This window comes from Xiphophorus maculatus, chromosome 17 (assembly GCF_002775205.1).
Source record: "Xiphophorus maculatus strain JP 163 A chromosome 17, X_maculatus-5.0-male, whole genome shotgun sequence".
NCBI lineage: Eukaryota > Metazoa > Chordata > Actinopteri > Cyprinodontiformes > Poeciliidae > Xiphophorus > Xiphophorus maculatus.
Genome location: NC_036459.1, coordinates 8940519 through 8953288, shown reverse-complemented (window position 1 = coordinate 8953288; position 12770 = coordinate 8940519). Strand labels below are relative to the sequence as shown.

The 12770-nt window shown below is 38.8% G+C and overlaps 1 protein-coding gene across 1 annotated transcript in view; it reads right to left on the bottom strand.

Moving 5' to 3' along the window:
* pawr (pro-apoptotic WT1 regulator) overlaps positions 1 to 12468 on the bottom strand; it is a 59256-nt gene extending 46788 nt beyond the window's left edge. The window contains exons 1-2 of the mRNA XM_005800011.2: positions 12353 to 12468; positions 11413 to 12101 (exon numbers count right to left, since the gene is read on the bottom strand). Of these exons, the coding sequence (XP_005800068.1) occupies positions 11413 to 11988 (576 nt within the window). The 5' untranslated portion in view covers positions 11989 to 12101; positions 12353 to 12468. The remainder of the gene's footprint in view (positions 1 to 11412; positions 12102 to 12352) is intronic.
* Between the last annotated feature and the right edge of the window lie 302 nt (positions 12469 to 12770).

Here is a 12770-nt window from a genome sequence, read left to right as displayed (position 1 = left end):
GGAAAATGGAGAATAGAGAAAATTACACACAGTTTGTATACTGTTATGTCTACAGTAGTGTGTTGTGAATAAGCCAAAAATAAAAAAATCATACTTCTGGTATTCTTTGTGCCTAAAACAATCTAAAGCTTTTTTTTAAAATCTCTAAATAGACAAGAATGTGACTGTTAACCATTTCTCTGTTTGCATTTCTAAATGCCTCTGTTAGCTTAAAAACAAGTTTAAACCAATGACTACTGGTGACCTAGATATAAACACAAGGTTGACACATCAGATCCAAACATCTGAGCCAATGTAGGAACAAACCATGTGTCAGAGTCGGACAAAAGCGGTTTGGAAAAACACACAGTAGCTTTGAAGATTCCTGGTGTAATCCTGTGAAGAATGCAGCATCTAAGAAGCACTAAAACTTCAGGTGAGAGAGGATCAGACTAAAGCCTGGTGCAGACTGATTTCACACCACACTGCAAGCTACATACAACTCTGACCAGCTGAATATTCTAAATATCACGCAGCATGACTTGTTGCTGCAGCAGAATTATGTCAAAAACTAAGATATCAGTCCAAACTGATATAAAGATAGAAAGTTTCAGGACCAAATTAGAGGTTTGTGCTTCCATCACACGACCACCACAGACCATCAACTTCACCCTTCATTCAGAGATTTTATTTCCTTTCAGTGTGAATCTATGTGCACTTATGTGTAAAGCTTTAGCAGCTGGTAGTTTGATTTGTTCAAGAGTACTTATGTCTGTTTCTCCAAACTGAAACCCCAAAGATGTTCATTGAGGTACCTGTACCTGGCCCAGGCTGGTTCCAGGTATATCTAGAGGATATACAGTAATATTTTCTATAATAATCAAACAACTCGGAGGACTTCACTTTAAAACAAATGGAGAAAACCTAAGAGAGTGGAAAGTCAAAAATAGCCAAACCCCAATTGTATCCTTAAAGGCTACATATGTGAACATAGTGCTTCCAATACAGAGAACACCAAATATTTGTGAATTTGCAATTGAATGCATCCTGGAATATAACCTTGAATACTTACAGGAGAATTTATCAAACTTTTGTCATTTGTCAGACAGATTTATAGGTTCATGATGCCAGCCAGAGTCCAGATAATAAAACTATTTATCATGGCATTTTAGGAAGGGTTTGGTGGCAAAGCTCAGAAATGTTTACAATGATCATGAACCAAGCTTAAAACCATGAGTAAGTTTGAGTTCATGATAAAAAGAGAGCTGAAGCAACCATCCTGGTTCCATTGTTTATTCTAATTAAAGCTAACTCATTGTCACATCAGGTCTGGTGACATAGTCTTAATACTCAGAATGTCTCAGTTGCAAGACCAAAACAAAAAAAGAAGTCAGTTAAAAACTTACTAGCTAGTACCTTTTTGCAAGTTGCACCATAGAATTTTCCCTGTTGAAAGTTTTCTATGCAAGAGTCAAACCCAATCTGTGAGAAATAGAAGAAAGAAAGTTTCCTTTTTGTGGGTGGTACAGTGTAAATCCCAACCTCAAAGCAGGAACTGCACTGATAAACACAACTCTACACACATTCATGGGCAAACAAGGGAACTGGAGCTTCAGGGTATGACGGTAGGCTGGCCCTTCACTCAGCTGAAGAAGGTTTCAGGCTCCTTTGTTGTGGGGAAAAGGCCTAAAGATCAAGGCTTTGTGCATTTGGCAGGTTAGAGCCACATATTTATTCAGTTTTAAAGGTTCAACTGCATTCCTGAGCTGTTTGACTGAGCACAGCTTTTAATGTGTCTGAAGTCAAACTTTCTATTGCCCCATGTGGACATTTTAAGGGAGCCACAGGAAAATATTTACTATCTCAGCAATATTGAGACAGGAGGAAATGTAATTATTCAGCTAATTAAAGAAAATATTTTCACTTCATCCCAAAATACCAAACAAACTTAAATGTTTTAGTTAATAAATCCTATTTATTTTCACTTGTGAAACACGTGTGCCAATGGAATCAGTTTTAAATTAAAATGCAGGCCTTCAGCAGTGCTGCTAAAGGGAGGTACTACTTTCCAAGGGAAGCAAATTATGCAGCTGACACTCCTATATCTGAGATTTTCCCTCATAACTTAAGTAGAAAAAAGAAAAATATACTGATTCATCATCTGTTGGTTGCAGGTTAAGCAGTGTGTAGAACCAGTTTGCCCATTAGCAGCATTGTTAATCACATGGGAAAGAGTTTGAGCAAGTTGCATGGTGACATAACCCAGAGGCAGAGCGTGAAACCTGTTGGACTGCAGACAGAATCGGTCTGTTGATGTGCAGTCACTCAGACTAACATAACTGGATCTTATTGTCCCTCCTGCAATAAAATGGCATGAGTGAACAGAACAGAGACTGAGCCAAGCAGAGGAATCACTGGTTTTGTTTCAAATTAAAATTTAAGTTACAATACGTTTATAATGTTTGAAAGTTAGACATCTTAGAAGGGGCCACTCCCTTAGTGAAACCATCAACGGCAGTGTGTTAGTTAAAAGCCATTTGATAAAACTTCTCATTTTAGAAATGATATGAACAAACGTTTATGATTAAGAAACATAGTTGCATCATACAAAAGACCCTAAGATTAGAAAATGCAAACCACAAAATAGAAGACAAGTAAGTCTGGCTGGTAATAAGGTTTAAAACTACTGTAACCAAACAACATCTACTTCACTAATGTTGGTTCTTCGACAAAAAAACAGATCTGCTTGTAACAATAAAAATGCCAAAAAGAAGATTAATAACTTTACTAACCTGTGGTTGTTTATTTGGTAAGATATTTTTCAACTACCTGGACACCTAGCTGTATCCGCTTTGACCCCATGACCTTTGTTTTACCAGATAGTCATAAAAGATTTTAAAGTGACAATTTAATGTAGGGAGTTAATGTGTCTTCACTAACCAAAAGTTAGTGAACCAAAAGTTTCTATGATTTAAAAATATGTTTTAAAACCAAATAAATCAACTGCATAGAATGCAACACGTGAACCTACACGTTTGCACTTCTTGTAAGAGTAATTAAAGATCTTCACAGTTTGCAGAAACGCAAACAAATCCTATTTATCATTTAATCAATCTAGATTTAAGTTTTCCCTGGTACTGAATGGCTGAACCCCTAAAAGCAGAAATAAGGAAGATCATGGATGTTAGTTTCTGCAAAAGTGTTAAGATGGCTTCCAGATTAATGCAAAGTATAGGAATATTGAGTTTTGAACAATGAAAACGGGCATCTATACGTGTATTTAGAAGGGTTCTCAAGTATTCGCAGATTTTAGCTACTTGCAGGTGGCTGTGGGCCATAAACCAATTTCAATACCATTGCATTGCTTAAAATCCGCAACATTTTTAAGAATAGAAATGACCAAGTTTGGATGTGGGTGAAATTTCAGAAAACACAGTTAGTGTTTGACTGGACATAAAAACTTTCTAAAGTAAAATGTTTCGTTCCCAGTGACAACACAGAGACCTGGGGGAGTCCAATTGAGAATTTATTACCATTTAAGATACTTTATAGTCAACCACTAGTGATAATGTGTACTGCATCTGAAAGATGTTCTTTGACTTAACTACTGTACATCTTTCATGCATTGCTTTACTTGCAGAGTTGGATTTATGTGCTTGTAAAAATCTCCCTTCAGTCATGCAAGAAGATGCTAAAATTATTCATTGACCTAAAGGGATTTGGAAATTTTAAAAAGCAGAGTTTTATGGAACAAGAAGGAAACCGGCAAACCAAATTTGAACCAAACATTAAAAAAGAAAAGTGGGAAGAGGGACATCGGGTTCTCCAAGTAATTCTACTTTAATGAATACAAACAGACAAGCCTCCCAAATGCCTAATCATGCAGAGTGGCCTGATTAGGGCTGACTCACAAAATTCCCCACAGTCTCCAGCAAAGAATGCCCGACAAATAGGTTACACGTTACAGATGCACAGAAATCACTCCTAATCCTCGACTCGGTTACTTAAAACCCCCCCGCAGAGCGAGAGTCTTGAATGTCTACATACCCGGCGGCAGAAAAACCAAGAAAAAAAAAAAAACACCACCCATGACTGCACGACAGCGGCAGACTTAATTTCAAGAAGTGGAAGCATGAAACCGATTAATTCTTATCCCTGCTTGCCTCCTCAAACTACTAGGATTAAAATCCCACGTGGTGCATTTCTGTAAACTGCCTCCACAAACAAATGCCAAGTCGTATTTGTTTCAACTTAAAATCTGGTAATGAAGTACCAAACAAAAAAGACTGGGTAAAACGGTGCAAAAATAAAAGAAGAACTCATTTGAACTTTCAGGGCAAATAATGGCCTGAACTGAAGGTTAGCTCAGGGCAAAGCTATGCAGTTTTACTAAGAAAACAAATAGACTGGGTTTGGCTAAATATTTGCAAGAATTTTGTAAAAGAATCTTTTGACAAAAGCAAATACCAAAGAATCATCCACGTCGGGCTTCATTTGGAAATTTTAAGCTAAAAATAGGATTAATGCAACACTACATAATTGAATACACATGTGTGTCCATAACAGGAGCATACTCCAGTTAAAGATTATCTAGAAAGACAGCAATAGTGTCATTCAAGCATTAGCATTGACGTGTGCAATGCCTCAGACGTAAGCCAGATGCTTCCCTGTCAGGAAACTGCCTTCACAAACAGACAAGGGTCAGAACCAGTCCATACAGAGGCTGACCAAACCCTCAACTGATTTGACTTTCTGATAACGTTGGTTAAAGCTACATCAAGAGGAGGGGGAAGTCACGCTGCAACTAGGCATGCAGCCCAACTCTCAGGTATTCTCAAAATGTGCACATTCCTGTGCAAGCCTCTGCAGGGGGGCATTTTATCCTTAAGTAATGATCTGCACTCTGCCCCAGGAAGTTTCTGGACTCATAACTAAAGAGCACCAACCGGGTAAGAGATACCTTGAACTTTGTAAGCAAACAGCAGCAATGCTTCAATAGCAAACAAAACGAGGGGTCTAGATGGGAGGTCTAAATGATTCATACCTCTTCAGCAGTTGAGTGAATGTAGGCCCAAACAATTGTGAGTCTATCCTTTCACACAAGAGTCAAAATCTTCTGTCAGAGTTTTTGAATCATAGTTGGCTGAATAAGACAGAGTGGCTCTTAAAAATTAGGTTTGGGTCCATGACTACACCTGGGGTCCCGGTATGACCTGCAGTTTAAGCTGTGTTGAGTTTAGCAGAGTCCTGATTTCTAACCTGAAATTCTTAAGACAAAAACAAAAAACAATTAGTGTTTTCCACATCAGGCTGGAAAATATACATTTTTGGCTCTTATATTTATAAGACACCTGAGATTGGAAATTGCAAGTGACTGTGGTCAGGTAGTAACACAAATATAAAACTGTATGTTATCAACATATGAGAGGTGTAACATTTTACTTTTTTTGGGTCATATACATAGTCAGTACAGGTGGTCCAAAAATGAAGCCTTGAGGAACGCCACATATCATCTTAGTTTAGTCTGATTTCTAACTGCCAAATAAAGTAGTCTGCTAAATAGTGAGTATATGCTACTAAAGTAAAAAGAGAAATAATTCATAAGGCCTTTTATACAGCTTTAATAATTGTGGAGGGCACAGCATCACTAAACTGTAGATACTCTTCAGCTTACAGTGGCTGATTTGGTCACATCTGACAAAAAATGCTAGCCTGGTGAAGTATTAAGCTAATATGAACAGGCATTTATACAACTGTCTACACATGATGAACAATACCACGTGCCATGGCTCATTGCAGCGCTACAGTATGTTTTATGAGGTGCTGAAAGACCCTCAGGTGCATGTGTGGAAAAAGGGGCCAGACTTTATTTCAGCCATAGAGTGCTTTCTCTTTTTGTTTCCCCCTTCCTTTAAAACTCCCCTTAACTAATGTACAGAAGATTGAGATGGAATTTTTGTCAATCCTAAAATATTTTCAGTGACGGTAAATGGTAAGACATACCGTAAGAAAAAAAATTCCAGAATTGTTTCTGATAAGTCAACCAAAACATTCCTGCAATTTAAAGACGGAAAACAAAAACACTCGGCCTAAATAGCTCACTGCTTTCCTACACTAGTGATATAATCAATCTGCTATTTACTGTCATGATGGGCCCATCTTTGGAGAGGAATTAAAAGGATAATAAAACAAGCTCCACCATCTGAAAATTCCCCTCTACATTCTTTAACAGATCAACAAAAGTTAAAGACAAAGAATTTTAAAACTTTCAGTCCACTCCCAGATACAACATGAATTGCTAATAGAGTTGGAAAATTGATTCTTTGCTGTTATTGATTTTATACTCTTAAAAACAATGCGGTAGATTTATTACAAAAGCAATTACTTTTCAAACATGCCAAACTTTTCAATCTGATTCACTCACACTTGTGACCTGCCTGTTAGAAGCACAAAAATCTGATGGGTTTTTGATCAGAACATGGACTATATATAAGAAAAACACTCTTTGGGGAGGAAGTTGTTCCTGAGAGGAGGGAGGAAAAAAATATCCAAAATCTTACTCACAAACTTGTGGTTCATCTTGTGGTCAAGTGAACCACAACAATCTAAAAGGATATTCAGCTTGTGGTTTATTCAGGCTGCAAGAGAGAGCAAGACTTTCAATAGTTAACAGAAAGGCTCAGTGGATAGCAGCAAAGTTGCTGCTTGTTTATCCTTTTGAGCTTTCAACCAATCTGTTATGGGACATGCTGAATTTGTGAATATTAATAACCTCTTCAAACTACAAATTAGTTAAGGAGGGATGGACATTGTTTGAGGAACACACACAGATACTGATGTCCTAATGCTAAATACGCTAACCCCACTAATCATCAATCCTAATCCTATTTTAGCGACTGCAGTCTTACACGAGAAGCTTGATATCACTTGCCATTAGTAAAAGAAACTGTTACAAATGTTGAACTGTTTCAGAATAAAATCATTTAAAAGGATTTACAAAAATGTACTCCAATACTAGAAAGTGAAGTGGAGTTCAAATATAATAAATCAAACATCTGGGTTAAGCAAGCCCCTATCTTGTCTTCTCCAATGGCCAGAGCATGTGGTTGTGTGCTGCATGGTAAACTTGTTTATCTCATCAGCAGAGCTGCAGGAAAAACTGGAGAGGCACTGATTGAGGTAATGCTTCTCTGCAGCTTCTCCCAGGCCTGAGAACTTTGACCACAGCCTCATGAACCTCAAAGCTTGTAAAAGCCAACACAATGAGCAACGAATACACCATGCGACAGACGGGAAACATGATTACATCACAGACGCAAATCTCTTCAGATAAGAGAACTCAACATTCCACAAACATTCTCTCATTTAAGTGCTTCTCCATTGCATAAGCTCTTTTTACAAAGGTCAGGGGTCAATCCCACCAAGAGTGCCCTCTATATTGAGGTTATTAGTGGGAAACACCATACAGAAGTATCTTTCTCCAACTGAGTATGGAGCTTTTATCATGCCATTATGGCCTCAACGGTCAGAATATTGGGTTCCCTGGATGCTCTGAAATTCCTCTCTGCAGCTTTTATTCTGCATAAAATGAGCAGGGAAGATAATCCCAGGCAACTCCATTCACACCTGTGCATTCATATTTACTTCACAAAGGGGGGCTTGTGAGAGAGGAGTCTTCATTTGCATGGTTTGCTTCTCATTTTAGAAAAAAAGAGGGGAAAAGGAAGACTTACACACAGAAAATACATATAAAAGCACCAATGGTAAGTGTTTAATAGTTTTGCCTGATTTATCAGTGTGTTAAATGAACCCAGGCAGGTACTTTCACTATGGTAGTTATGGATTAAATCTGCCAGAAAAAACTTAAACACTTAAAAATTTAGACAGGAAAAAAACTAAAAGCTAAAAATTACATAATTTCTTTGTCCTTTACCCTCAAGTACTGCTAAAATTAATGCATTTTCATACATTTTCTAGTTCCTGGAGCCATAATGTGACCTTCCTAAAATAACAAAGAATGGGAGAGGTTAATAATCAAAAAGATGGTTTTTATTAATTAAAACTTGTTTCACCCTTGAAATAAGTTATTGTTGCATTTATAGTTAAATATAAACTCACAAGCCACTTTTTCAGCACATGACAACAGTTCAATGCATTTAGGCATCTGAACATGGTGAAGATGAATTACTGAAGTTTAAACTCTGTAGGGGGAAATGACTGTTTCTTTGAACATATCATGGTTGTAAGTGTCAAACGGTATGGACGAACCCATCTTCTAATGGTCATTTCTGTCAAAACAACGCACCATCTCACCACTCAAATTATCACAAACTCATTTTTTTAACATGACAATGAGTTCACTGTACCCAAAAGGGACCCAAAGTCACCAGATTTCTAATTGAGAACATCTGGGATGTGGTGGAACAAGCAATTCACCACAATGAGGTGCAGCTGACAAATGTTTAATAACTCAGATGCCATCATATTCAAATGTACCAAAATCTGTGGAATGTTTCAGACACCTTGCGGGTTCTTGATGCAGTAAGCAGGTCAAACAGAATATCTACATTTACTAAACTGAACAATGAATGTAAATCTGGACATTCCTCCATTCCGTGCCTTTAGCAGTTTTGTATGTCATCACAAGACCAGTGGTTTATAATCTGGCATGTAAACCTGAAAGATTTGAAACCAAGATTACAAAAAAAGGAGAGAGAGAAGCGATAAGAAATAAAGTACCACTACAGCTCTGTACTTACAATGCTTAAGGAGAGCAAAACAACTTTATATGTAAATATATTTAAACTATTTTACTCACAATTCTCTACAAACTTTTTTTTTCTCAAAACAAATGTCCTTCTTGCTTCTCCTCTGTTTAGTTGTTCGCCATGTGGTATTATTGTTTTGATTTGGTTCCACCTTTTGTAGGGGAGTGTTTTTTTTTTATTTTCACTGCACAAGAAATCACAAAAATTTGGCCTAAATGCTGGTACACAAGATAAAATCAATGTCTCATACGCTACGTTAAGCAGGCCTTAAACCATAGCAGAAGCAGGCACTGGCTGAGTTCCTATAAATCAACTTTTTTTATAAGAGATGAGCTCCAAAACCATAATTTTTTTCCATCATTAAATTCTTAAAGTTCAAAGTCCACATAAAGAAATTCCAGAGAAAGTGCTTTAGTGGCAGGAGTTTGATCCATCTGCATAATTAAAGATTAATCTAACAGTGTCCTCCCTTTCTGTTGCTGTGCTGCACTTCTCATTTACAATAGTTTGGTTTGCAGGTCAAACAATATTAAGCTAATGTTTTCTTTGATCTTTGAAAAGAACATCCAAAAGCAGTATATTATTTGCTCACAACTGATAGACAGTGGCTGTCTGCCTATTTGCAGTTCCGTATTTGTGGATTTTTCTGTGGCACGTCATTCCGTACTACTACTGGAATATTTCCAGATACTTCCCTGAAGCATATCTAAAACATTCAAAATAAAATGCAGCCTGGGAAGCTGATCTACCTAGACGCAACGCTAGTTGACTCACAACGCAATTTATTTTAATTAACTGGTTCCCAAACTTTGACACAAAAATATAACAGCAGCAGCAAAACTTGACCTGGCTGCAAACAAGAGTTGCTAATAAGCCAACTGAGCACTGATATAATTCAACAAAAGGCATAGTTCATCCACCTATAATTATAGTTTTGAAACTTCTACTGAAACATGGCCAAAACTGTGCAAATGCTTTTAAAAAGGTTATCTGAAGACCTCCCTTGTGTTGTTTTGTGACCTAGAAAGGGCTCCCCACCCTAACTTTATGCAGCATAAATCTAAGATACATGGCAACGCTCATTTGCTGAAGGCCAGCATTAAAGACGGGCCCATGTCCAATCTTCAAACAGTTTTGCTTGACACTACAGAGCATCTAATAACAGGATTTAGAGCACCAGCTGACAAACTGGTCAATCTCCAAGATTTGGTACACAGAAAGCAGAGTTCTGGGTGGGTTGTGAAAGTTAGAACAAATGGAAAATGGGAAGGTGGTGGGCCACTTTTAATCCTAATAAAAACAGCTCACACTCCCAGCATTTCTGTATAATTTGAGTGCTTTCAGAGTACATAATCACAGCGGTGGCCCTCACTGGGTTGACTGGCACGGCTTCATATCAGAGTTCCTGCATGTGTCTGAACCACAGGAATCAAGCCAGGAGTGTGACATGATTTAAATTCAAAAACAATGAATGTGAACCGCCGCCTTCAAACACACACAGACGGAGACACACACCCCTCCTTCCTTCCCAGAGCTGCTTTCTTTTTTTCTCGCTACAGAGGCTCGATTAAACCAGACACATGTATGAGAGGAATTTGGAGTCTATTGAGGGAAAACAAGAGCTGGTCTTTGCTTCAAATCATTTATGGAAGTGTTACACACACTGACCCCTAGGAATCACATTTCTGAGTAACAATTCTCTAAAACAGTCCCACGTTGCTGTATTCTTATGAGGAATGTTAAACATCTGAAGTTACAAAAGACGGAAAAACAAGGAAATGCAACTTTAGAACCATTTATATGGAGGCCAAACATGTGCTCATAATTTGCCTCAACTCCTGACTTTCTTGAATCCTCTTTAAGATATTATTCATGAGTTTTACCATTTTAGACAACACGTGGCACAAATTTAGCAGCTTAAACATGTTCCACGGAGTGCCTTGCAAAAGCTTTTCACAATCACAAATTTGAGTCCATTTTTAATCAGACAAAATGTGGTGAAAAAAAATTAGTAAATATAATTCTAATGTATTTGTATTCAATCCCGTTTTGGAAATCTTCAGCTGTGATTGCACTGCAATCACAGCTGTAGGATTTTAGGATGATGTTTCTCTAGCTGCACCATCACTATACTACAAGTGAAGGAATGGTGAGTTCAGGGTACAATGTTCCACATGTTTGCTGTGTCACCTATTTCAGTCTTAAAAATCCTTCTGCTTCTTGTACATTTTAGCTGTTCTCTCAACACACCTGACTTAAGGCCTTTGCATAATTTTCTTTCAATCAGGTGTGCATCTAAAACATGCTGGACTCTGAAAACCAGGTGATTATTGACGGCTCACTCCATTGGTTTAGACTTTGATCAATAGTCTCTTTCTTTAAGTGACTTCAAAAGCCAGTAGTTTATGTAATGCTATAATGGCTAAGGGATGAATACAAACACACCACACTTTTAAGATTTTTTTAATTATTATTATTATTATTATTATACCATCCCTTTCCTTGGATTTCACAACAGAATGGCAGTACCTGTCATATCAATACATTGATCAAATCTCATTTTCAAAAATCTAGACTGTAAACAACTACTACCTCATTAGAAAAAGGTTAGCTGCTTCGGTGCATGGGAACTAAATAGAGATATAGCTCCATAAATCACACTCACCTCATTGGACGGTATGCTGACAACACCTGTAGATCTCCTCTTTTCCCTTAACTTTCTCTTCTCAATCTGTCCTTTGCCCTTCCTTGCACTGGGACCTGCGTTTTTCTTCTCCTTCCCCTTGCTGGGTGATGGTGACGGACTGTCCTTGTCACTGTCATTATTGCACGCCATCATCGAGCTGGAGTCCGACGAAGCGCACCAAGTCTTCTCCATCTGAGGCGGGGCCTTCTTCAGGTTGCTCCCCTGGGCGGCGGGGGTGGTGGCTGCGGGTGCGGCCGGGTGGTGCGCCTCTTCCTCTGGTCTGTTCAGTGTGCCACCGGAGGGGGACCGAGCCACCGGAGAGGAAGAGGAGGTACGGCAGTTCCCCGCGGAGGCGCTTCGGTCCGGGTTGGTACAGAGCTCGGTGCCCGGCGGAGCGCCGAGGCGGCTGTTGCTGGTGCTACTGGCGGGGCTCAGGGGGACACCCGTGGCTTTTGCAATGTCCCCCAGCATTTTAGCCCTCATTTTCTCCCTTTTTGCCTTCCACTCCTCCAGAAAGTCAGCGGGTGCGTTTGACTTAAACCCGCCTGTGGCCATGATCCCTTTACTGCTTCGAAAGTTAGTGAAACTAAAGTTGAACTTAATGCAAACTTCCAGGTCTGGACAACCGTCCTAATGAAACCACATTCCTCAAGTGATTAGCTGCGGAGCTGTTGACAGGTTGAAGGAAAATAAAGTTAGTCTCGCTGGAAACAATAGCTAAAATGTTTTCAAACAACTAACAAACTAAAATGTTTCTGTCTCGCGCAGACGCTGTACAACGTACTTTCTTCAAAAAGTTAAAGCCTTTGCGCCCGTTTAAACATCCTGTTTCAACTCGTTTCCATTAGAGACCCTATGCGGATATGTGTTAAACTCGCGAAAGTGAAAGAAAGTAGTGTAAAAGTGGAAGGAGACTCACCTGTCGGAGCTGTTTCAGTCGCCAAACTGCTCGTTCAGTCCCACCAGGTGTGACCGCGCTCGGCTCTGATCCGTGGCGCAGGGAGACGCTGCAGGGAGACACCACGAGCGCCACTGGTGGCAGCGGCGCTTCCGGTGTGCTGGTGAAAAACGTCACCCTGAAATGAAAAGCAGGAGGGAGGGAGGGAACGCGCACATGATGGGCTACGATTTCTAAAAGTATATCTCATGCATACCTTTTTTTTTTTTTTTTTTTTTACCGTTTAGTTCGCAGTAAGTAACAAAAAATTCGCAATGATTTTTTTTTTCACACATCAACACAAAGTATGCATCTTTGCGAAATAAAATGAAAAAATATGCACAATTTTTAAAATAAAAAATATATTTATTCATCCCCTCGTTTACGCTTATGCGCATCA